Source organism: Prunus mume, linkage group LG7 (assembly GCF_029339155.1).
Source record: "Prunus mume cultivar Tortuosa linkage group LG7, ASM2933915v1, whole genome shotgun sequence".
Lineage (NCBI taxonomy): Eukaryota > Viridiplantae > Streptophyta > Magnoliopsida > Rosales > Rosaceae > Prunus > Prunus mume.
Genome location: NC_142704.1, coordinates 7,925,780 through 7,952,126, shown reverse-complemented (window position 1 = coordinate 7,952,126; position 26,347 = coordinate 7,925,780). Strand labels below are relative to the sequence as shown.

The 26,347-nt window shown below is 38.2% G+C and overlaps 2 protein-coding genes and 2 long non-coding RNA genes across 5 annotated transcripts in view; all 4 read left to right on the top strand.

Moving 5' to 3' along the window:
* The window catches only part of LOC148915362 (uncharacterized), an 80,927-nt gene that overhangs the window by 10,340 nt on the left and 44,240 nt on the right, over positions 1-26,347 (top strand). The gene's annotated exons all lie outside the window — the stretch shown is intronic.
* Positions 1,777-4,998, top strand: LOC148915365 (uncharacterized). The gene is made up of 3 exons (XR_016122349.1): positions 1,777-1,978; positions 2,486-2,592; positions 4,714-4,998. It is a non-coding gene; the product is annotated as an uncharacterized LOC148915365 (long non-coding RNA).
* LOC103338387 (uncharacterized) lies at positions 8,008-9,521 on the top strand. Its single transcript, XM_089041165.1, has 3 exons — positions 8,008-9,026; positions 9,114-9,219; positions 9,363-9,521. The coding sequence occupies exons 1-3, from the start codon at positions 8,008-8,010 to the stop codon at positions 9,519-9,521; spliced, it is 1,284 nt and encodes a 427-aa protein (XP_088897291.1).
* On the top strand, positions 22,913-25,586 carry LOC103338432 (uncharacterized). Of its 2 annotated transcripts, none has more exons than XR_016128547.1 (3): positions 22,913-23,240; positions 23,679-23,893; positions 24,790-25,402. It is a non-coding gene; the product is annotated as an uncharacterized LOC103338432 (long non-coding RNA). The 2 variants fall into 2 exon arrangements; XR_016128546.1 differs by lacking the exon at positions 24,790-25,402 and adding an exon at positions 25,412-25,586 and having other exon boundaries at positions 22,915-23,240.

Sequence of the window (26,347 nt, the reverse complement as noted above, 5' to 3'; positions counted from 1 at the left end):
TGAAAAGCTATCCAAGGAAGATGGAAGTGAACAAGCTGATGAAGGAGTCTATAGGCAGATTGTTGGAAATCTGCTATACTTGACTGCAACAAGACCAGACATTATGTTTGCAACAAGTCTTCTAGCTAGATTCATGCATGGTCCTACCAGAAAACATATGGGAACTGCCAAGAGAGTACTTAGGTATGTTCAAGGCACAACTGATTATGGTATAGTCTATGAGAAAGGAAAAGAAGCAAGGCTTATTGGCTACTGTGACAGTGATTGGGCAGGGAGTGAAGATGACATGAAAAGTACATCTAGATATGCATTTAATCTTAGATCAGGTGTCTTTTCTTGGGCATCAATCAAGCAAAACAGTGTTGCTCTATCTACGGCTGAGGCAAAATATGTTAGTGCAGCAGAAGCCACTGCACAAGCAATCTGGCTAAGGTTTGTTCTCTCTGACTTTGGTGAAGAACAAGTTGGTGCAACTACAATCTTATGTGACAATACCTCAGCTATTGCCATAACCAAGAATCCTGTGCATCATCATAAGACAAGGCATATCAACAAGAGATTTCATTTTATCCGAGATGCTTTGCAAAATGGAGAAATTGACATATTGTACTGCAAAACCGAAGATCAAACTGCTGATATTTTTACCAAGGCATTGGCTAGAGATCGTTTTGAGTATTTGAGAAGGAAGCTTGGAGTTATTCAGCTAAACACTTAGAAGGAAGTGTTGAAATATAAGTGTACTTAGCTGAAATAGTTAGTTAAATCTATTAATCTTGTTTAAAGCTGTGTACTTAGTTGTGAGCCATTGGATTATAGTTCAATAGACGGCTAAGGCATTAAGTTGTAGTGTGAGTGTTTGATGCTGCCATGTGTCTCTATCTCATAGGGTAGAAGATTGGATGGCTAGATTGAGCTGATGTAAGAGAGGAATATTCTTTCCTAGCGGTATTGTTTGAAATGCACAACTTGTGCGTGAATGAGAATGAGTTTACAGACCCATTTCGTTTTCATCTTCTCCAAGCTCTCTGAGCATTCTTGGTGAGCTCATTTTCTCTGAGCTATTGAGCTCCATAACCAACAATCCAAAATACACAGATAACAGTCTGTAGATTCTACAACCCCCACTGTGTTAACTAATCAAAATCAATAAAAAAAATTGAAAAACAAACCCAAATCTCAAGGAGAGTGATAGAGAGATTGGTGGGTATGGAAAAAGAAAGAAAGAAAAATTGAGGAAGAGAGGAGGTGGTGGCTGGGGTTGGGTGGGGACGGTGGCAAAGGGAGGGTACTGGTTGGGCACAACACAGGAGGGGTTGGGTTTTTTTATATATATTTTATTTTCTCTTTTTTATTTTGATTTTGAAAATTGAAGGTAAAATATATATATATATATAATATAAAAGTGAAGTAAAAAGAAATTAATGTCGGGTAAAGGTAGAATAGAAAAGAAAGAGAACAAAAAAGAATAAAATTAATTAAAAAATAAAAAGGAGTATAAATGAAGAAAAAGAGAGTAGAGAAATCAACTCCCTATATATATATATATATATATATATTTTTTTAGTAATGATTTTCACTCCATTTTATCCATTTACACTCTTTTTATTTATAAAATAGAGTGTAAATGGATAAAATTAGATTGGAGAAATCACCACTCGTATTTTTCATCAATTCACCACTAGTAAACCCCAAAAAAAAAACAAGGAAGGTCACGTGATGAGTCACGTGGCCCGGTTCATTGCGCACCAAAAAGGCAAGAGCTCACCACTCGCCCTCCTCTGCCTCGTCTTCTCCCGCCATGCTCTCTGTCTTCCTCCCCTCCCCTAAATGCCAAGCGTACAGTTACTTTACCCCATTACTCAATTACATTTTCATGTGTCCCAAATTTCCCCGAAATCCTTTGTTATTTTTCTTCGAAATATATTGAATTTCTCTCAATCCAAGACCCATTTGTTCTGCGCAGCATTTCCATTTGCAGGTAGGTGTATCAGTAGATTTTACATTTTTTCAATCTAATTATGCATTTCCTCTGGGTGTTTTCTTCTTTCTTCTCCACAAAATGGTTTCTTTGTTCTGATATAGGGTCTCTGGAATAATGGCTTTTTGTTTCTTTCTAAACAGTAAAAATCTTTTTTTCTGGGTTTGATTTGATGTCTAATTCCGAATTTTTCGTAGTTCAAGTATTATTTTCTACAAGAAGGGTTAAAAGCTATCATTTCAATTTATTAATTGTGATATTTTTGGGTTCAGTTGATTAAACAATGAAGTAGAACAATCATTTGTGGGAAAGAAAACTAACCACTAGGGTTTCATTTTAAAATTCAATTCTGTACTTGAAAGTTTGTTAAATAGAGCATATATATATCTATATTTACAGTGCAAAAATTCAGGCCCAATAACGATAAATATGGCTGCCTGCTGTTCTTTGGAGGATCATCTGACAAGATTCAAGAATGTCTGAATTTGTTATTTCTTCTTTTTATAGGATACAAGGCCCTATTCAGTTCATAGAGACTATTATCGGATGATGGGTTCACAGGATCCTGTTCTGGCGGCTGACAAGGCTAATGTAACGGAGGCCTCAGTGCGCGGGTTAGTTGTTCGGATCTTAATTTTGACATGAGCTCATAAGCGTTGTTGTGACTGCTAGAAACTTTCTATTATCGTGATTGGATGTTGTAATGCTTGGCATATTTTAACTAAGGCTGGGTGTTCTTGTGTACTTTGGAACAGTAAAGCTTGTCCTACTTTAGAAGCTTGATGATGCAAAATAGGGTAAGATTTGGAAAAGGAGTTGCAAATTGAAAATTTAGAAATGGGGTTTCTGAAGGAATGATGAAAAAGATGCAGGGTACATACGTTATGTTGTGGAACCAGTATAAGTTTTGTCCCTGTTGAAATCTACTGAACTTTGGGGAATGTTGGATGTGCTGCCCACTAGTTATTTGTTTCGGCCGATCCTGAATTAGAAAATGGATGCAACTAGTGATGGATACTTCTTGGAATAGAATTTACTCAGACAAATTTTATGGTATCTATGTGAAGGAAAGAATACCTATGAATCTATGATTGATAGACTTGCATTATCAAGGTTAATAGTAGTGTCGACAGGTAGCCTTTCTAACTGATTAGAGGATTCGAAATAAGGTGCAAGTCTTGACAGAAGTGTTCATTTAAGCTCTATTATGAAGAAAGAATTAGATTCACTGTTGATAAAGCTGATTTATTTCAGATTTATCTTGTTCTGATGTGGTAATACTGTTTTTTTAAATTAAATATAAAAAAAAGCCTCCTGTACTTTATTGATTTTGAACTTCATACTGCTCATGCTTTATAAAAGATTGTAGAGGGTCTTGCAACGGAATTTCCTCTGGCTCATTATCAACTTGTGTGAAGTCATTTAGAATAATGATGTACCACATCCAAGTGGCTTAACATGACTGTTTATTTTAGGATGAAAATTCACTCAGATTTCTTGGATAGATGTTTAGAAAGCTGTTTGATGTGCAGGGCTTGTCCTAGAAAAATTAGTTAGAGAATCCACATGGCTGAGAGAGTGGGAAATATAAGCGTGAGCATTTTATCGAGCCTTTTCTTGAGCTGGCTGATGCTCTCAGTAAGTTGCCTTTTATTTATGAAAAGTTCACCATGTCTCTCTTAATCTAATCAATTTTTGATATTGTTGAAATTTTTGAAAGTGTGTGATGAGCGTTTGTGACGCTCTGATACCGCTTGTTAGATTGTAGGGTGATTGTGAGTGGTGTTGCTATGATACCATTGTTGGTTTATGTGGTGAAAGGGTTTAGGACAATAGGCAATAGTTGAAATAAAGTGATTTTATTACATTGGCGGAGAATAGTACATAGGTGTAGGCTAATTGGCCTTCTTCATAGCTTATTGGCTTATTGGCTTTCTTTCTTGCTTATATAGGCTTATTGGCCTCCTCGACATGGCTTAGTTTGGGTAGCTCTCGGCTGCCACATAGATTGGGAGTTTATTTGTTCACTCCACATTTCATTGTAGATTGCATGCCTATTTATGGATGATTGTTTGCCGACTTAGCCTTGGTCCACCGACTTGGGCACTTTCTCCCAACCACATGTTTGTAGCCTTGCTCTGGAGATTTCTTCCACCGCCATACTTAAGCCATTCACTTGTCACTTTTTCTAGAATATTCTACCATATTCCTTTTGTTTTGCCGCCATGTAAATTCTTTATTGGGAGCTCTTGACTTTTCTAGAACTTTGTAGAACAAATGAGCATTAGTTTTTCAACAGATATGATGGTGGGTCGTTCTTAATTTGAGATGACTCTTGCACAGAACTAAATCAGCTGAACAATTGAAAGGCCTCTATTGTTGTGTGAAGCTACTCGACTGTTAAAAGTACTTGCTTGGTCAGATTCAGTATTTACGAAAGGAGAATGCATCCCCTGTTGTCGGAATCTAGCTATGCATAAGGCACTTTACAAATTTGTTTGCCCCCAAATGTATACGGCATTTGTGTAGAAGATTCAAAAAATATACTTAATTCTGTAGCTATTTAGCTAAAACCCTAGTGGTTAGTTTTGGATCATTACTTAGGGATCAGTAGGTTAGAGCTGATTTATAACAACAACAAAAACGTAGGTTGGAGAGGAAACTTGTACATTGATTTAATAGTGCATCTTTTTAATGAATCATATTTTCATGCAAGTTGTTTGAAAATTGCACAGATGACCCATGCATGAGAAGAATGAGATCAGAGAGGAGGATAATTCTGCTTCTCCTGCAGACGATAACCAATGGCTTACTTGTTGGATTTAATTTGCTCTGATTACGCTGTTTGAACTGATAACCATTGCCAAAGCCATTGAGTGGTAATTCTTTTTCTTTTTCAAAATGTAGTTCCTATGTTTTATTTCACTTATTTTATATATGGGTTTGCATTGAATGTGATTTTTCGAAAGGTATATTGGTTGTATAAAACTGATTCATAAAATTTTAGCGTGAATTTTTCATTTTGCTGTTGTAGTTAACTTTGTAATTGCAGGAATAAATTATTGGTAGTAGTTAACTTTGTAATTGCAGGAAAGAAATATGTAGCGCATGTGCTTGTTTTAATATTCAAATCTTTAATCTACTGATGCCATGAAATCTTTGATATACAAAATAAAATAACGCCATAAAATCTTTGATATACAAAATAAAATAACACTATAGTTCTAAATGCATGTAAAGCAGCTCCAAAAACCCACGAAAATGTGTTGTAACACCACGATCCACATCCTCCATAGAACCAGCAGCCAAACCATGTTGATGATAATGATGATACAGATTCCTAAGGTACCTAAGAAGATCCTCCACATCCCCAGTGTAATTTACACGGGGTTTTATTTTTTTGATGTGGAGGAGTTTCTTTTTTTTCCTTGATGCGGAGGAGTTTCTATGGTTATAAACACCCAACATGAAGTTATCCATGTTATTAAGGGTTGAAGTAGAGTTCCAGGATTTGAAATTGCCAAAAGCGGGTCTTGCCAACGCGAATTTGACTTCTTGACCATTTCGACCACCCCTCATAGCTTCATAATGATCAAAGAGACGCATCCTTTCATCAGCTTCTAACAAAAACGGATGACCCACCACTTTTTTCACAAATTCATCATAGCTGAAAAGACAAAAAGAACAATATCCTATAAGAAAGAAATGAAGTGAAAAATAAATAAATAAATAAAATAAAAGAGATAGACAACTCACTCAAAGTTCTTTCTCTTAGCACGGTTGACAAAACCAAAGAAGTGTTGACATTCCAGCCAACTTCTTTTGCCCCCCGTTAGTATCGATTCGAACCAGTTGTCCAACATCCCTAAAAGGTCCGTAATATCTGCTTTCTTTTCCCACTCACGGCCGTCTTCAAATTCATGCTCATACAAATCTCCCTTAATATTAATTACCTTCAGACATTTGTCAATAAATACATAATTACTCTCCGAACCCAACCCACCATGATATGACCCCTTAGAATGTATGCGACCTATGCCTTTAATCAACTCCCTACAAACAGTATGAAGAATTTACGTCAAATACAATTAAAACAAAACTATGACCAATAATTTTTACAAAATCTAACCAAATACCTTATGGAATCACGCCAAAATTCCTTAAGACGACAACCATTACCAGTCTTGATAGGTAGTTTAAGCTTATCATTATAAGCAACATTTCCCTTCACCAAATTCGTCCAATCTTTAAGATTGTTTTCGAAACGATCATAACATAGAGTCCAGATTCCCTTCCTCAACTCTGCATCCTTAGGCAAGTCGCAAAACTCCTTTTCTCCGGAGAACCAATACCTCCACGGCTTTAAAACAACACCATCATTAGCTGCGGCAGTCCTTCGAAATATTCTTTCTGCATCTTCTTGTCGAGCAACTTTTACAAACACCACATCTATCAATTCCCCGTGAAGATCAGAAGATATAAACAAACGCCCCTCATACAATTCTTGAGAAATTCTATTATTCAACATGAAACTGTAATAACAAAGCCCAGAACCAATGACCATGTCCTGTGAATTATTGTCACAAAGCAACAACCGTCGAACTCTCTCAGGTAACTCTCTCAGGTAATCCATTTTACCGAAAAGAATTCTTAGCAAGGAAAGTAATCTGCAAGAAAAGATAGAAACAAAGAAACATTTAATAAAACACATTGCAGCTTCTCCAGCAACTTTAATTAGCCAGCAAACAAAGTACACATTGCAAACAGTATCCTTAGAAAAACACATTGAGCTCTAAAAGAAGAGTAAGGTACCAGCAGTGTACATCCTAAGAAAACTGAGATGCACAACTCTAACCAAATAGAAAAAATACTACTACAATGTTCAAAAGAAAAGAAAACAAAAACTAAAATATAACTGAGAAAGCATGAGATGAGCTAACCTTTGATTATCTAGGACAATGAAGCAAAAACGATGGTGTCAAAGACAGATCCAGTCCACCACCACCTTTGATTAACGAGAGTGAAGCAATAAAATCAAAGAAGAAGGTCAATTATATAGGGCTTTGAACTAAACCCCTTCCTCAATTGGCCCTAAAACCCAATCTCACCAGTAAACCCCAAAAAAATCATAAAAAGGGTAAGAAATAAACAAACAGGTAACACTAGGAATTTTAAAACGGGAAACCAAATAGAAAAGTAAGTCGTACATATAAATACCATACGCATATTCAAAAAAAAAAAAAAACAATTCCTGTTTTCTCTCAAACAAAAAATAAAAATAAAAATTCCTGCGTTTTATTTGATCAACAATAAAAAGGTTCCTGTTTCTTCCTTGATTAAAATAATATTAATAAAAGTTTCCTGATTCTTCCTTAAAATAAAAATATTTTTTTTTTTAAGTTTCCTGCTCCTATCAAGATTAATTAGGTCATTATATGAATACATGACTTTACGGATGAATGGAATTCATATTGATCAATTGAACTAATTCCACGCTTTAGCTTATATTTCATACCCACAACCAACCCTAAATTCCCTTTTGCCTCACTTAGCATTCCAATATCATGGCCGCTGAGCTCACCTCGGGTCAAGACCATGCCTTGACGACGGCTTCATGCCAGGATGAGCTCCTTGCCAAGACATCGAAGATCAAGAAATCTCTGCGCAAGATATGGGCGATGGAGAAGTCTCTGCGCGAATTGGGGAGAACGAGAAATATCTAGCCGCGCTTTTGGCCCAGAAAATCCAACTGATCGATTTGAAGAAATTAATTTCAAGGAGCTTCGCCTACTACGCAGAGGGCCGATGCAAACATGGGTGTGCATGGCTTAATAGTGGATTCGCTTTTTTTTTTAATTTATATTTAACATAAAAATTTTACCCTGCTATGTATGTATATATGCTTACAAAAGTAGATTGTGTGGCTTTGATCTTGGTTCAAACATTAATTCTCTCTAGGCCGGAAGTGGTTTGGAAAGAATATTAACTTGACTTGTTTTGTATACCTCTCCTCTCTGTCCAGCTTACCCATGGTTGAGAATGCATCAACGACGATAAATCAGGGGGAAGATAGATCTTTGTTTTTAATGGTAACTTTCCTTAGGGGCAAATACACTGATGCCATATATGAAGTTAAATTCAAATTTGGAGGAGAAGTTGATGATATGGGTGCACGAGTAGAACGTGTAGCCAAGTTTAGTGGTTCTACCCATTTGGGTGCACGGCTTTTCGACCGCTCCCAACTATATGTGTTTTCAGAGGAGGGTTGGGATAAACCTTGCGTTGATTCATTTGGAGGGTATATCTTTGATACAAAAACTAGGGCATTAGATCGCTTAACACCTTCTACCATACAGTTTAAGCAGCATGGAACAGTTGTGTCAGCATATGGCGCACTTTATTTTCTTGAAACCGAAACGGAATTTGTACAAGGTTCAGGCTTATTCTTTGGGAAATATAACCATGATAAGAAGGATTGGGTGCAAATGCCTTCGTTTCCATTTTCTTATAAGTTTACTATGGGGGTAACTGGTTATGCCGTTGGTTATGGTGTTATTTTGTATACACTGTCTGACTTGCATGGAAACTTTGATGTCGTTACTTTTCACGTGGGTAGAAAGAATTGGAAACAAGTTGAAATTGGCACTTGTACTCCTTTCCAAGGGAGGGCCGTGGTTGTAGGTGAGACTATATATGCCTTAAATCGCTTTAGGGAGGATGAGATTATAGCGTACTCCTTGAGGAGGAAGGTAGTTGATGACGGTGATATTGCATATTCACTAGTCCGGCAATTTAAATTGTACGGCCTTGACATTGCTGATCCGCCTTTGCAATTTGATGTACTTGTGACTGACTATTTGGTACATCTGGGGAACCAAGACTTTGTTCATGTTAAGACTGGCACTAACAAAGAATGTGATGAGGTTCAACATCTTTGTATCACCGCATTTCAAATTGTTCAAGGAATGATCGAGACCTTACATTCAACTGTTCTTCGTGTAAAAATCGATGTCCGTAATTGGTTCATGCTTACACTCGGCTTTACTCCGTAAGTTTTCTTCACGTTTCTCATGTTTTAATCATAACATTAATCTGTACGTTGGATTTTATTATTTATGATGATTATGACTCTCAGAGAGTGTGGGGATTATGAACCCGAAGAAGGTAAAAGTGCAGCAAACATGAAGCAGCCAAAACAAGAAGATGACACGACTTCGGATGAGAATTCTTTGATGCATGAGGTAAAAGAAATGTGTTTACATGAAATTGATTTTTTTCTTTGTTTAATGACCATGAATCAAGAGACTCAATCGTTTGCATGTCTATAAGTGTTTTTATTAGCATTTGGATCTAGTTTCTCACATAATATAATTGGGTTTTGCAGGAAGAAGCCAAACATGAAGTAGCCTTAATGCATCATGAAAAAGCAAACCAGAAAAAACCCAATAATGCAAGCGGAATAATTAAAAACGAAAGAAAAAGAAAAAGCGGATGGAAGGAGGGATTACATGTGACCAAAAAGAAGAAGTGGGATTACAGGTAGACTGTAATCTTGACTCTTTGATTAGATACTGCCATCTTGGCCCCCTTATTGGTTGTTATCTTTATTTCACAGTTGATATTGCTATCTTTTGTTTTTGTTAAGGATATTTGAATTAATGATCCAATTTATGTTAAGGATTCAGTTTAATTAATCAAACTTTCTTTATCATGAGTGATATGATACATCTCATTTGATCTCTCTAGCTCTATTTTCTTTTAAAACATTCACAAAACGAGTGCGAAAGTAAGACATGGTATGTGATGTGTGTTGCCTTTTGCGTTGCATAGAAGAATGAAGATGTATGCACAGGTTTCATCTTGGCTACTCAAGAAAATGACATTATAAAAAGTTCATACGTATGTTTCCTAAGTCCTCCCAACCAATAAGCCTTTGTTGTAATAAAAGGGACCAGTACTTATTTACAAATGAGGATTATTTGACTAAAAGACAGCCCATGACCAAAAAAAATTCATTCATTCATTTATAGGAAACTAAACAGATGTGCTAATAATCCTATCACTATGTCTATAATTTTTTTTTCTTTGAAAAAAAAGGAAGGAACTAATATAATTTATAATAATCAATTAATTACTAGCATGTAATGTAATATGAATGTCCTATCATTTTTTACCAAAAACAAAAAAGTACTAACATAAAAGCAGACATGAGCTTTAGTCAAGTTGGCTAGAAATCCTCACTCTACACCCGAGTTTGAATCACCCTCACCGTAGTTTAGATTATATTAAAATAGAATATCATCTTTTAAAAAAAAGGTAAAAAATCACTTTTTGTCATTCTGATTTTCCATTTTTACCACTAAAGTCTATATTGTTTCAATTTGGTCACTTTGGCCCTTGTGGTTTTCAAGTCCAAACAATTCGAGGACAAATGATTGTTCTACCTCATTGCTCAGTAAACAATAAGAGTAATGCTATTTAGACACACAACATTAACCACCTTAGCTGACCATTTTATGTGGCAGTTGATGTGTCATGTCATGTCAATTAATGAATGTTGTTATGTGTATTCTATTTATTTATTTATTATATTTTCAATAATCCTTAAAAAAAACAACAACAACAACAAAAAAAACTAAAAAAACAAATTAAAAAACCCTAGCGTCTCTGGTAAGTGGCCTCGCGTCTTTTCTCAACTCTTTCTCACGTCTCCAGCATTCCCTTCCTCCATTGTTGCTGCACTATGATAGGAGTATTGCTAGAACGTGGCTAAGAGTTAGAGTCCCCTCAATTACCCTATTCTCTACTCTGCTTCTCTCATTGCCTCCCTTCCTCCACCAAATTTATCCATCCCCATCCTCCACTGTTGTTGGTGAGAGTTAGAGTTTTCTCAATAAGAATGAGATTTGCATCGTTGGTGACGCAGCACAAGCAAATAAGGTTTCAAACGAAAACCTTGAGTCACAAGGAAATTGGAATCCACCAGAAATGAAGAGAAACTCTCTTTGATTAATTTGATTAAAATCTGAACTAAAAACGTTAGACGAACCCGTCTAAATACACAACTCTCAACCCTTGTAACTGCTAGGGGAGTTATTACAAATAAAATGAACAACAGAATTAATTCGGAGACTTAACTACGTAACTCTGAAAAAAACAGAATTTATTTTGGGAATTAACTATGTAACTCGAAACGGAAAAACAGAATTTATTTTGGGAATTAACTATGTAACTCCGAAACGGAAAAACAGAATTATTTTGGGAATTAACTATGTAACTCCGAAACGGAAAAACAGAATTTATTTGGAATTAACTTCGAACTTCGAATGCAGTTTTGAAAGGCCAAACGACTCACCACGTCCCTTTTCTTGCTCAACCGCGATTAAATCTGCCATCCTGTTCTACATCAGTCCTCTCCACCTCCGAAGAACTCGACCCCGAGTTATGATCTTGATAAAGAACCTCATCTTCACGGAACTCATATAAATCTGCAACATTAAAAATATTGGAAATTCCCATGGAATCCGGTAACTCAATAACATAGGCATTATCATTGATCCGTTTGAGCACTTTGTAAGGACCATATTTCTTCGGTTTAAGCTTGCTGTAAGTGCCAACTGGAAACCTCTCCTTCCTCGAAATATCATCACAGAATCGCCTTCTTGAAACACTTTAACACGTCGATGCCTATCCGCAGCAGCTTTGTACTTAGCATTTGTTTGCTCAAGTTTCGCTTGACTTCATCTCGAACGGCTACCACTTCCTCACCAAATTTTTCGCTGCCATACTGGTTTGCTGGCCTCTAGGCAGTTTCACCAAATCTACAACATGGTTAGGTATAGCAGTATAAACAATGGAAAATGGAGACTTCCCAGTAGCGCTATGGACTGCACTGTTGTATGCAAACTCCACCTGCGGTAATGCATAATCCCATTGTTTCGGCTTCTCTCCACAGACGCTTCGCACCATATTGCCCAATGTCCGGTTTGTAACCTCACCGCCATCGGTTTGGGGATGGGCGGTCTGCTACGATTCAAAGTAGTCCCAAACAGTCTCCACAAAGTGATCCAAAAATGACTCAAAACTTGGTGTCACGATCAGATGTAATGGATGTAGGAACCCCATGCAAGCGAACAACCTCCCTGAAAAACAGTTTGGCTATATTTGATGCATCGGCAGTCTTTTTGCGAGCTATGAAATCGCCATTTTTGAGAACCGATCAACCACCACAAATACAGAGTCCACTCCCCTTTGTGTTCGGGGCAATCCGAGGACAAAATCCATAGTAAGATCCTGCCAAATATCGTTAGGAACTGGTAATGGCATATATAATCCAGTGTTTTGTACCGCCTTCAAGTTTGACAAATGTAGCACTTGCGCACAATAGTTCCAACATCACGTTTGAGCTGTGGCCAGTAAAATCTCTCCTCCAACAATGCAATTGTTTTGTCACGGCCTAGGTGGCCACTCAACCCTCCACCATGCAAGTCCCGAATGAGCTTCTCCCTCAAAGAAGAAACTGGAATACACAACTGGTTGCCTTTGAACAAATAACCTTCATTGAGAAAGTAATCGCCATTGGCTCTTGATTAGTGCACTTAATCCAAATTTCCCGGAAATCATCGTCACCTGCATATAATTCCTTCAGACATTCAAACCTCACAACTTCTTGAGTCAGCGTGACTAATAATGAAGCTCTCCTACTCAGCATCGCCACACGATTGGTCTTGCGGAAGTATGCTTGATAACGAACGAAAATTTCTGCAAAAAAGTCATCCATCTAACATGCATTTTATCAATATTTTTCTGGCTGTTAATATACTTCAACGCTTGATGATCTGTAAACAAAACAAATTCCTTCTGGATAAGATAGTGCTCCCATTGCTTCAAAGCTCGAACAACCGCATAGAACTCTTGGTCATAAGTACTCCACTTTTGACGTGCATCGCTCAACTTTTCAGAAAAGAACGCAATTGGCCGCTTGTCTTGTGAGAGCACACTCCGACTCCCACACCTGGCATCACATTCAACTTCGAAAACTTTCTCAAAGTTTGGAAGAGCTAGAACCGGTGCGGTGCAAAGCTTTTCTTTTATTTCTGCAAAGCTTCTTTCTTGCTCCTCTCCCCAAGCTGAACCGGCCCTTCTTCAAACATTCTGTGATAGGTGCAGAACGGTGCTAAAATGCTTCACAAATCTTAAAAGGTGGCCAAGCCATGGAAGCTTGAACTTGAACTGTCTTTGGGTGGCCACCAAGGATTGCCTTGATCTTCTCGTCATCTACCTGGATACCATTCTCACCAACAACAAAACCCAAGAACAGTAGCTTATTTGTGCAGAAAGTACATTTTTTAAGGTTCACATACAACTTATTTTCTCTCAACACATCTAAAACTTGTCTCAAATGCACAAGATGTTCTTCTTTTGTGGTACTATAAATTAAAATGTCATCGAAATAAACAACGACAAAAGAACCAATGAATGGTCGAAGAACCTGATTCATGAGCCGCATGAAAGTGCTAGGTGCATTTGACAATCCGAATGGCATCACCAACCATTCAAATAATCTGTCCTTGCTCTTGAACGCTGTTTTCCATTCGTCTGTGTCGTATCACGAATCGTGGTATCCGCTCGCAAATCTATCTTAGAAAACACCCTTGAGCCGCTAAGAACGTCCAAAGCATATCTTCTAACCGTGGAATGGGAAACCTGTACTTGATTATCTTGTTGATTGCCCGGCTATCAACACACATTCGCCAAGTTTTGTCTTTCTTTGGAACCAGAAACAGAATCGCGCAGGACTCAAACTCTCCCGATAAATCCTTTCCGCAGATAATTCTTCAATCATTCTCTCGGGATGTCATTCTCCTTGGGGCTCATCCGATAATGGGGCAGATTCGGAAGGCTAGCTCCAGGCACCAAGTCAATTCGGTCTGTATGTCCCGCATAGGAGGCAGCTCGTTTGGCAGATTTTAAAGTAGTTCCTGAAATTGATTCAAAATCTGCTGCACATCTTGTGGAATGTCACCTTCTCCTCCGCCAATTTTCAACAACCCCTTCAACACCAAGGGACAAAAACACTCCGCTTATTTGACAGCCTCGTTCAACTCCTGCTCGTTGCGAATTAGGGTTAGGAAACTAGAACTCCTCGTCTTGGGCTCAACAGATTGCTTTGCGGGCTGTGTGGTTGCCATTGCAATTTTCCGGTTGTTCCAAGAGAACAGAATTACATTATCTCGTCCCTTGAAAGTTGCATCCACATCAAATTGCCAAGGTCGCCCTAACAAAATATGGCATGCATCCATGTCAATAACATCACATAATATTTCATCTCTGTAATGCTTACCAATTGACAGTGGCACTCGGCAAGTCTCAGCTACACGAACCGAAGGGCCTTTTTAACCCAACCTAGTGAGTAAGGGTGACATGAGGCTCCGTAGATAGCGCAAATACTCCACCAATTTCTTTGACACGAAATTCTCGCAACTTCCATTGTCGACGATCACATCACAAACCTTGTTTTTAATTGAGCAGAGGGAACGAAAAATACTATGACGCTGCCCTTCCTCCTTTGGTGCCAAAAGAACTCTCTGCAAAACCAAGGTAATCTTCTCCATTCCTTCCTCAACTGCAAATTCAGCCCCTACATAATCATCTTTTCCGACTTCATCGTTTTCCTCATCTTCATCGGCTTCTTCGATAAAGTTGGCCTGCTTCGTTCTGGACAAACATTAGAACGATGCCACAGTTTTTGGCAACGGTAACATATGTCCGTCATGGGCTTAGCATACGGATTCGGGTGGTTTCGGCTGCCCTCGTTGTAATTCCATTGCTACCTTCGTTGAAATTTTTGTTTTGGCCAATTCTTTGGTTTTGTCGATCCTCCAAGATTCTGCTGTGCTTTCCCTTATCTCCTGAGCCACTAGAAGCACCAGCAGTATATTCAGAGGCTTCCGTCGTGTTCCTGCGGAAGTTGGGTTGGCGTTCTCCTTCTCCAACAATTCAGCCTTCAATGCCATGTTAATCACCTCCTGCAAAGTCCATATATTCTGCATACCAATTTTTTCCTGGATGGAAATCTTCAGCCCATTGTTGTACCTCGCGACCTTTTGGTTGTCAGTCTCGGTCAAATGGTTTCGCTCGCCAAACGCATGAATTCTTGGTATATTCAGAATCGAAGCGGTGCCTTGCGCCTGACCTAGGTACATACTGTAGAGAATCTGCTCATAATCTGTGGGCAAGAATCGTTCCATCATAAGCGTTTACTTCATCTTCCGCCATGTTCGAACCCGCTTTCCTTGCCTCTGCCGTAAATTTTGCAATTGATCCCACCAAACAGCCGCTGTAGCTTTAAGACGGAAAGCTACCATCTTCACCATCTTATGCTCAGGAACCTCCATAATATCGAAAAACCTCTCCACTTCTACAAGCCAATCCAAGAAGTCTTCAATCTTCAGATTTCCCCAAAAGTTAGGAATTTCTGCTTTAATCCGATAGTCGCCAAAATTCTCATAATTACGATTACGAGGATTATTAGCCGGTGGTGGTGGTTCTTCAAGTTCTTCTTCTGACTCTGACTCACTATCCGGAATAAGTTGCCTCCTATTATCTCTTCTCTCGCCATCTCTACCTTCTCTTCGATTATCATCCCTGCCTTCTCTTCTTTCGTCATCCCTGCCTCCTCGCCTATGGTTGCCACCAAGAGCTTGCAACAACAATTCTCGCATCTCCCCAAATTAGGTGGTTAGGTTGTCGATCCGTTGGTTTTGAGCGTCGGATCGCTCGAGTAATTGGGGCTGGGACATCACTTCACGATCACCCATAATAAGACAAGAATACCAAGACGGAGAGACCCGCTCTGATACCACTTGACGCAGCACAAGCAAATAAGGTTTCAAACGAAAACCTTGAGTAACAAGGAAAGCTGGAATCCACGAAATGAAGAGAAACTCTCTTTGATTAATTTGATTAAAATCAAGCGCTAAAAAGCGTTAGACGAACCCGTCTAAATACACAACTCTCAACCCTTGTAATGCTGGGGAGTTATTACAAATAAAATGAACAACAGAATTAATTCGGAGACTTAACTACGTAACTCGAAAAAAAGCAGAATTTATTTTGGGAATTAACTATGTAACTCAAACGGAAAAACAAAATTATTTTGGGAATTAACTATGTAACTCAAACGGAAAAACAGAATTTATTTGGAATTAACCGAACTTGAATGCAGTTTTGAAAGGCCAAACGACTCACCACGTCCCTTTTCTTGCTCAACCGCGATTAAATCGCCATCGTTCTATATCAGTTGGGCAATTGGGTGGGTTGAAGAATGGTGGGGTTGAATTCACTTGTCTACTCTTCTCCAAAAGCCTTTCTGAGAAAGAGGTTGAAGATTGAGGTACATACCCAATTTTTAGTGTAATTTTGTTGTAAAAATTGTTGTATATCTATTAGAATCTCTAATGGGAAGCAAAGATTTGTCATGGCCTAAAATTAGTGTAGAATCAAATGAAAGAGTTTTGGTGACTGTTGGGTCCTTTGATTTTTTTCAATTATTAGTTTTTATTATTTTTATTTTTCTTAAAGTCTAACATTGTTATTTTAGGATTAAGTCGGATACTAGGTGTCAAAAAATTAAGATAGTGAGAGGGAGGGACAGACAAAAACATGGATAGAGAATCTTGACTCTTTTTGGATCTAAATATATACCCCCAAATTTCAATCAAATCTTTTGTTATTTTTCTTCGAAATATATTGAATTTGTCTTAATCCAAGACCCATTTGTTCTGATACTAGACAAGAAAACAACAATTGAAACACAACCCCACAACAGATTAACTAACCAGTCAAGCGAACACACAAAAATCTCACACACCAATTAAAGGGAAAACAAGGAAGAGATGAACTAGAGTAAAAAAGAAGTGATAACTTTCATTAATTGTTCAGACAAAGTACAAAGAGGCGCATGACAGGACCCGCCTAATTTCCTCGCAAGAGACGGACCTGCCTAATTACCGACATCACCCGATGCAGGCCCACTTACTAAAGAGAGACTTTCTACCAAAAATTTGGCAATCTCCCATAAATTGAACATTTCCCAAACTTCAATCTGCTCAAAATTTACATTCATAAACCCAACCAGATGCTTTAAAAGCGATTAAACAATTTACAACAAGGCCTCGGCCTCACAATTCAAACCCTAAGCGGGCAATACAGAGCATATCTAAGAAATTCAAATACAACATAAGCAGAGTTTCACTGGAAAAGAAAGATGAAGGAGTCCCTACAAAGACTCAAGGTTGGGCCTTTGATCCGGCTCATTGAGCTCGATCCTCTTGGTAGGCGCAAACAGAAAATTGTAAGTGGACAAAAATAAAGTTTAGTTCAAATAAATCAACATAATATAACCCCACCGTTAGAAAATCATGCAAGAATTCCAAATGCATCTTAAAATCGTCATAAGCAAGTATATGAACGTATACTAAAATAATACCGGATACCAAGTCCGAAATCCGTGAACAACACTTCACAAACCCACCATTCAAAACTTAAAAGTCCTGAAAGATTAAACTCTCAAAAGCGTACCTCGGCGAGGAAGTATCCTTACCGAGAAACAAGAATGAATGAATATTCATATATGTATATATATATATATATAATATATATAATATAATAATAATAACATAAATATATAAACGTAACCAACATTTAGTTGTACCAGGGAAACAATCCAAGGGATTGTTTGACTAGTCAACATGGCAAAGCCATTCCTCAATTCACCATGTGACTAAGGAACGAGCCGTCCAACTGGGGGACTAACTCTCAGCCAAAGCACGTACAGCCAAGACACTCAAAGCATGCGCTGAAAAATCAGTCCCACGCACGCAGACTACCCCAAATCCAGGGTCTACAGCAACATCCCATCAAGGATGTCCCGGGTTCCGACAATTCCAAGTATCTCAAGTATCAGTAACCAAGTTCCAAATTCGGGGAGCTACATAGGGTAGTGCTTAAAGCACTCCAAACAGATATTTCAAAACTCAAACCTTCCCACAAACTCCTTTTAACAACCCAAGTACCCCAAGTACTCCATACATAGCCAATACTTCATAAAAACATCAATTTCCACCATTGAATAAATAATAATGTATCCATTAAACATTATGCATAAACTTTCTCATCATAAAACCATGCATATTAGTTAAAAACAAAGTCCACTCACAAGTAGTCCCACGCTGCTTGACTCTAAGAGGGTCCTGCTGCGTATGCGTGGTCGAGTACCTATTTGAATCTGAACATGCGATTAACATCAAGCGCAGAATTTTAAATTAAAAACCTAGTTTCCGGGTTTCTAGTGAGTGTACGCGGAAAGAGACGTTCTAAGGTCCAACTACCCAAACCGAACGGTGGAAAAGCCTCGGGAGACATTCGGTCAACCGGGCGGTCAAACTTCTCAAATCGGGTCAACCGGGCCCACAGGACCCACAACCTCTGTTTTTCAATCCGGAAGTTCCTAAAGGTTTTACAAGGTCTAAGATGCACGTCCAGCAAGTTTGGTCCGAAATGGACGGTTAGATCGCTTACGATCGGACGGTTATCTTAAAATGTAAACTTTAAGTTATTGAATCGGATTCACGATCCGCGAATTCCTACACAATCTTAGGAAGGTCTAGAGCAATATACTTCAATTTGGAAACGATCCAACGGTCGGAATATATCGAACCTGGATAACGCACAATATGCAATAATCCGTTCGATAGTCAAATGACCTCGGAATTGAGAGCCGCGAAATCCTACACGCTCGTGACAACCTAAGGATCTCATCAGGACAAAATTCAGCTCCACCACTCTTGCCCACGCGCCGCCACACGTGCCGGCAGCGCGTGGGTGGCTTGATCAATTTTCGACGGCCGGAAAAACTCCAAACCGCCGGCCCAAACTCCTGTCCTAGGTAAAACACTATATTTAGAGTCACTTTTGTTCTTGGGCCTACCCCAAAAAGTGATCGGAAGTGGCCGGAAATGCAAACCCAAAACCGGCAGAAATTCAAATCGAAAATCAACTAACCTAGGCACAAAATTAATGAAATCCTACCCAACCATCAGCTAGATCATGGAAAATAGGTAGAAAATCATACCTCACTCGTCAAATTTGGTGGAGAAATAAGAGAGAACGAGCGGTTTGAATTTTTGGAAAAACTGGCGCGATTTCTGCAGATTCAGGCGACTGGAGTGGCTGACGACGGTAGAAACTCGCCGGGGTTTGACGGCGGGGCATGGCCGGTCAGTTTGGTACCGGTATCGTAGGTTGCGGTGGTCGGAAGCGGTGGCTGCGTGGAGGAGGAGCCGACGGCTGAAAATTTTCGAAGGGAGAGGGGCTGGTTCGCGGGAGAGAGAGAGAGTGTTTTCAGATTTATTAAAAACCAACTTCGAGAAAATTACGATTATGCAATTGAACTTGTTTTGAACGTAACTTCTTCGTTACAACTCCGAATCGAGCCCACTACGTGTCTACGGACTCATCTCAGTACGATCTACCCAAAAATACCAATCAAAGCCCCAAAATCTTCCCGAATAAGAAAATATCCGAAATACCCCTACTCCAAGGGTAAATTCGTAAATTCACATTTAATAAATTAAATCATGAATTAAATTTGGAGTCAGGGTGTTACACAGCAGCACCTATAAGAGAAGGTTTGTGCAACAAAAGAAAAGAAAGAAACCTGATTTGGCTTTTCCCTCATATTCCTCAGGTGATTTGCTGTCGAAGGAGGTGGTGAAAGGAGGTGCAGGATGCCCTTTTTGCTATTGGTCCCTACAAGGCTCCTGGTCTCGATGGCTACTCTGCTATTTTCTTCCATAATTATTGATCTCTTTGTAAGAAGGATATTGAAGATTTGGCGTTTAAATGTTTTTCTAGTGGTTCCGTTCCTGAGTCCCTGAACAGTACCTTTGTTACTCTAGCTCCTAAAATCACTAATCCTCAGAGCATGCTGCAGTTCCGTCTTATTAGTCTATGTAACACTTTATACAAAGTTGTTTCTTAGATCATTGTTGGAAGGCTCAGACCTCTTATGTGTAAGCTTGTTAGCCCCAATCAGGTTAGCTTTGTTCCTAGACGACAAATTTCAGATAATATCTTCATTGCTCAAGAGGTTTTGCATAGATTCCATAAAGCAAGAGGTAAAACCGGGTATATAGCTTGGAAAATTGACCTCTCTAAGGCGTATGACAGATTGAAATGGTCTTTTATCGAGCAAACTCTTGCAGAAATTGGTATTGAGGAAACCTCTCTTCATCTCATTATGAGCTGTGTCAAGAATGTCTCTTACAAAATTATCTTGAATGGGGAGCTTACTGAGAGTTTCAAAACTCAAAGAGGTGTTCGACAAGGTGACTCTTTGTCTTATGTATGGAAAAGCTTAGTCATATCATTGATGCTCTGCTAGGGTGTTAAAGAATGAGTGGAAAGCTGTTAGGGCAGCGAGGTCTGGTCTTTAATCTCGCATCTGTTCTTTGCAAATGACTTGATTCTTTTTGGTGAGGCTTCTGCTCAGCAAGCTATGGTTATGAAAAATTCTCTTGAGGAGTTTTGTGATCTTTCTGGGCAGCAAGTGAATTTTGAGAAATCTTTGTTGTACATATCTGCCAATACTAAGACTGACCTTGTTGATCAAATTGAGTTAACTTGTGATGCCACCAGATCCACTGATATGGGGAATTATTTAGGAGTTCCCCTTGTCCAAGGGAGGGTTACCAAGGCTACGTTTAAGGGGGTTCTGGTTAAAGTTCAAGCTAAACTTGCTTGGAAAAGTCAGTTGCTTTCTATGGCTGGAAGAATCACTTTAATCTAGTATGTTGCTTCTTCTATTCCTCTATATACTATGCAGACGGCTATGCTTCCTCAAGCACTTTGTGAAGACCTTGACAAATCTTCTAAAAGTTTTCTTTGGGGAAGTAGTGAGAACCATCATAAAACTCATTTAGTTAAATGGGATACAGTTTGTTTGCCTAAACGTCTAGGAGGTTTGGGTATTAAAAGGCTTCTCTTATGAATCAAGCTATGTTATCTAAAGCTAGTTGGAGAATTGTGGCTGGGGACTCTGGTCTTTGGGCTGCGATGCTCAGGAAAAAGTACTTAAGGGGTAGTTGTTATTTCGATGCTTATGATGATAATTGTACTTTGGCTTCCAGCTCTTGGAAAGGATTAATATATGGAGCTGCCATTTTAAATAAGGGTATGAAATGGAGAGTGGGAGATGGCACTAGAGTCAAATTCTGGACTGATACTTGGATTGGTGATGTTCCTTTGGTGGATACTATTTTTCCCTTATCGATCACTTGACAAAGTGAAACTGTGTCTAATTATTTTTCTAGGACTGGTTGGAACATTAAGAAGCTCCTGCAGCTCTTCTCCGAAGCCGTTAAGCAGATCATCAGTATTCATGTAGATGTTGAAGGTAATATACCTGATACTTGTATATGGGGTCCCTCTTCGAATGGAGTTTTTTCTATGAAGACTGTTATTATGAGTTATCTGCCAGGTTTAATTAAGTCACTAGTTCTCCTTGGAAGTTCATTTGGAATTTGAAGATCCCTCCCCATGTTAAAATGTTCACTTGGCTTCTCACTCAAAAAAATATCTTAACTAATGTGCAGAGAGTAAGAAGGCACCTTTCTAGAGACCCTTCTTGTCCTCTCTGTCATTATCATGAGGAGTCTTTACAGCATCTCTTTATCTCCTGTCCTCGTGTTCTTGCGCTTTGGAGATCCTTCTATCTTCCTGAAGGATTGATCAATTTCTTTTCCTCTGATTTTGATAGTTGGTTGAAGGAAAATTTGTGTTACAATGCTGGGCATATAAGGAATTTGAAGTGGTCTAGTATTTTTGCTGTTGCTTGCTGGTTCATTTGGAAATTAAGGTGTCGTTCTATCTTTGAGCCTCATTTCCAAATGCCTTGTCGTCCTAATCAGACTATTGTTGAGTATCTTCTAGATTGGGATAAGGCTAATAACCTCATAAAGAAGGCTACCTCTCAAACTCAAATGTTTCTTGCTTGGCAGCCTCCTCCTTGTGGCTTCTTTAAGCTTAATATTGATGGCTCTAGAATGAGTGATTCTGGGTGCATTGCTGCATGAGGTATAATTAGGAACTTGGATGGTAACTGGATAGCAGGTTTTTCTGCTAATCTTGGTCATGGTGAAGTCTTTGTGGCTGAAGCTTGGGCCTTATATTATGGTCTTAACCTTGCTTGGCAGCTAGGTTTGCACCAGATAATGGTTAATTCTGATTCTGCCCTTGTTTTTGATATGATTAATGGAGATTGGGTGGACTCTCATCCTATGTCTGTGTTACTTACCAAGTGCAGAGAGCTTTTGAAAAATCAGTGGAATTGTTGCGTTCTTCATGTCTATAGGGAGACCAATTTTGCTGCTGATTTCCTAGCTAAGATAGATCATCATAAGGATTTGGGTTATCCTGAGCTCTCTTCTCCTCCTGATCAGTCTATTTTAGATGATGATAAGAATGGTCTCTTGAGGCCTAGATTTGTTCTTGTGTAGTCTTTTTGGTTTGGGCTTTGCCCCCTATTTTACCAACAACAAAAAAAATAAAAAAAAGAAGCCTAGAAGCTTCAGAATTTCAATCAACAGTTTATCTCCTTGAGAACCCAAAAGTAGCTGGTTAAGCCTATAAGTTTTACAACAATAATTAAAAATATTAAAGTGGACTTGGGCTTAAAGTGGGCAAGAAGTTATATGATAATTCTCATTTGATCTCTCCAATTCTATTTTCTTTCCGTTTTTTGTCAGACCTATCTTCTTTTAAAACTAAGCATTCATAAAGCGAGGGCAAAATAAGACACGGTAACGAGCTCCAAAAAAAATGCATGATTAATAGGGAAACTAGACAGATGTGCTCATAAACCTATCACTATGCTTTGATCAATTCACCACTAGCATGAAATGTACCCAAAAAAAAAAAAAAACAAGGAAGATCACGGGATGAATCACATGGCCAGGTTCATTACGCACCAAAAAGGCGAGCGCTCATCACTCGCCTTTCTCTGCCTCGTTTTCTCCCGCCATCCTCTCTGTCTTCCTCCCCTCCTCCTAAATGCCAAGCGTACAGTTACCTTACCCCATTACTCAATGACATTTTTATGTGTCCCAAATTTCCACGAAATCCTTTGTCATTTTTCTTCGAAATATATTGAATTTCTCTCAATCCAAGACCAATTTGTTCTGCCCAGCATTTCCATCTGCAGGTAGGTATATCAGTAGATTTTACATTTTCTCAATATAATTATGCATTTCCTCTGGGTGTTTTCTTCTTTCTTCTCCACAAATGGTTTCTTTGTTCTGGTATAGGGTCTCTGGAATAATGGCTTTTTGTTTCTTTCTAAACAGTAAAAACTTTTTTTTCTGGATTGGGGTTGATTTGATGTCTAATTCCGAATTTTTCGTAGTTCAAGTATCATTTTCTACAAGATGGGTTAAAGGCTATCATTTCAATTTATTAATTGTAATATTTCTGCGGTTCACTTGATTAAGGGTTTTTGTTTACTGAGCAATCATTTATTGGAAAGAAAACTAACCGCTAGGGTTTCATTTTAAAATTCAATCATTTGTTGGAAAGAAAACTAACCGCTAGGGTTTCATTTTAAAATTCAGTTCTGTACTTGAAAGTTATGTTAAATATGCAGTGCAAAACTTCAGGCCCAATAACGATAAATATGGCTGCCTACTGTTCTTTGGAGGATCATCTGACAAGATTCAAGAATGTCTGAATTTGGTATTGCTTAATTTAATAGGATATAAGGCCCTATTCAGTTCATAGAGACTATTATCGGATCATGGGTTCACAGGATCCTGTTCTGGCGGCTGACAAGGCTAATGTAACGGAGGCCTCAGTGCGCGGGTAAGTTGTTCAGATCTTAATTTTCACATGCGCGCATAAGCATTGTTATGAGTGCTAGAAACTTTCTATTATATGGATTGGATGTTGTAATGTTTGGCATATTATAATTAAAGGATTGGATGTTGTAATGCTTGTCCTACTTTAGAAGCTTGATGATGCTAAATAGTGTAAGATTTGGAAAGGGAGTTGCAAATTGAAAATTTAGAAATGGGGTTTCTGAAGGAATGATGAAAAAGATACAGGGTACATACATTATGATTTGGAATCAGTATAAGTTTTGTCCCTGTCGAAATCTACCGAACTTTGGGGAATGTTGGATGTGCTGCCCACTAGTTATTTGTTTCGGCTGATCCTGAATTAGAAAATAGATGCAACTAGTGATGGATACTTCTTGGAATAGAATTTACTCAGACAAAGCTTATTGTCTCTATGTGAAGGAACCTATGATTGATAGACTTGCATTATCAAGGTTAATAGTAGTGTTGACAGGTAGCCTTTCTAACTGATTAGAGGATTCAAAATAAGGTGCAAATCTTGACAGAAGTGTTCATTTAAGCTCTATTATGAAGAAAGAATTAGATTCACTGTTGATAAAGCTGATTTATTTCAGATTTATCTTGTTCTGATGTGGTAATACTGTTTTTAAAAAAAAAAAATTTTAAAAAAACACAAGCCTCCTGTACTTTATTGATTTTGAACTTCATACTGCTCATGCTTTATAAAAGATTTTAGAGGGTCTTCCAACAGAATTTCCTCTGGCTCATTATCAACTTGTGTGAAGTCATTTAGAATAATGATGTACCACATCCAAGTGGCTTAACATGACTGTTTATTATTAGGATGAAAAATCACTCAGATTTCTTGGATGGATGTTTAGAAAGCTGTTTGATGGGCAGGGCTTGTCCTAGAAAAAGTACTTACAGAATCCACAAGGCTGAGAGTGAGAAATATAAGCGTGAGCATTTTAGCGAGCTTTTTCTTGAGCTGGCTGATGCTCACAGTATGTTGCCTTTTATTTATGAGAAGTTCACCATGTCTCTCTTAATCTAATCAATTTTTGATATGATGGTGGGTCATTCTTAATTTGAAATGACTCTTGCACAGAACTAAATCAGCTGAACAATTGAAAGGCATCTATATGTTGTGTGAAGCTACTGGACTGTTAAAAGTACTTGCTTGGTCAGATTCAGTACTTACGAAAGGAGAATGCATCCCCTGTTGTCTGAATCTAGCTATTACGTATAAAGGAACTATACAAATTTCTTTGCCCCCAAACATTTTGCTGCTGTGTCATTTGTGTAGATGATTCAAAAAATACATGCGTACTTAATTCTGTAGCTATTTAGCTAAAACCCTAGTGGTTAGTTTGGATCATTCCTTATGGATCAGTAGGTTAGAGCTGATTTATGCCCCCAAAAAAAAAAGGTTAGAGCTGATGAGAAGAAAGCTGTACATTGATTTAATAGTGCATCTTTTTATGAATCATCTTTTCATGCAAGTTGTTTGAAAATTGAATAGATGACCATGAGAAGAATGAGCTCAGAGAGGAGGATAATTCTGCTGACACAAAGTCTCCTGCTTACTTTTTGGATTTAATTTCTGTTCTCTGATTACGCTGTCTGAACTGATAACCACTGCCAAAGCCATTGAGTGGTAATTCTTTTCTTTTTCAAAATGTAGTTCCTTTGTTTTATTTCACTTATTTGTATATGGGTTTGCATTGAATGTGATTTTTCAAAAGGTATATTGGTTGTATAAAATTGATTCATAAAATGTTAGGGTGAACTTTTCATTTTGCTGTTGTTTAACTTACAAAAGAACGACAACATATATATATACACACACACACACACACGGCTGGTGAGGATTTTTTTGCGTTAGTAAATTATTGATAAATTATTGGTAGTAGTTAACTTAGTAATTGCAGGAAAGAAAAATGTCGCGCATGTATATAAAAGGCGCTGTCCCTAGTGTCACACGAACTTGTTTTAATACTGCAGTTGTAAAACAATTTCTGAAACGATCCACAGCCTCCATAGAACCAACAGCCAAACCATGTTGATGATAATGATGATGCAGATTCCTAAGGTACCTAAGAAGATCCTCCACATCCCCAGAGTAATTTCTATGGTTATAAACACCCAGCATATAGCTATCCATCTTATTAACGGTTGAAGAAGAGTTCCAGGATTTGAAATTAGCAAAATCAGATGATGATGTCAAAACGACTGCGACTTGTTGGCGAGAAGTTGGAGCATTTCTTCTACGGTCATACTCAACAAAGAGACTCATCCTTCCATCAGCTTCAAACAAAAACGGATGACACTTCACTTTTTTGACAAAAAAATCATAGCTGAAAAGACAAAAGAACAATATCCTATAAGAAATAAATGACATTAAAAAAAAAAAATAGAAGAGATAGACAACTCACTCCAAATTAAAAGTCTTAGCACG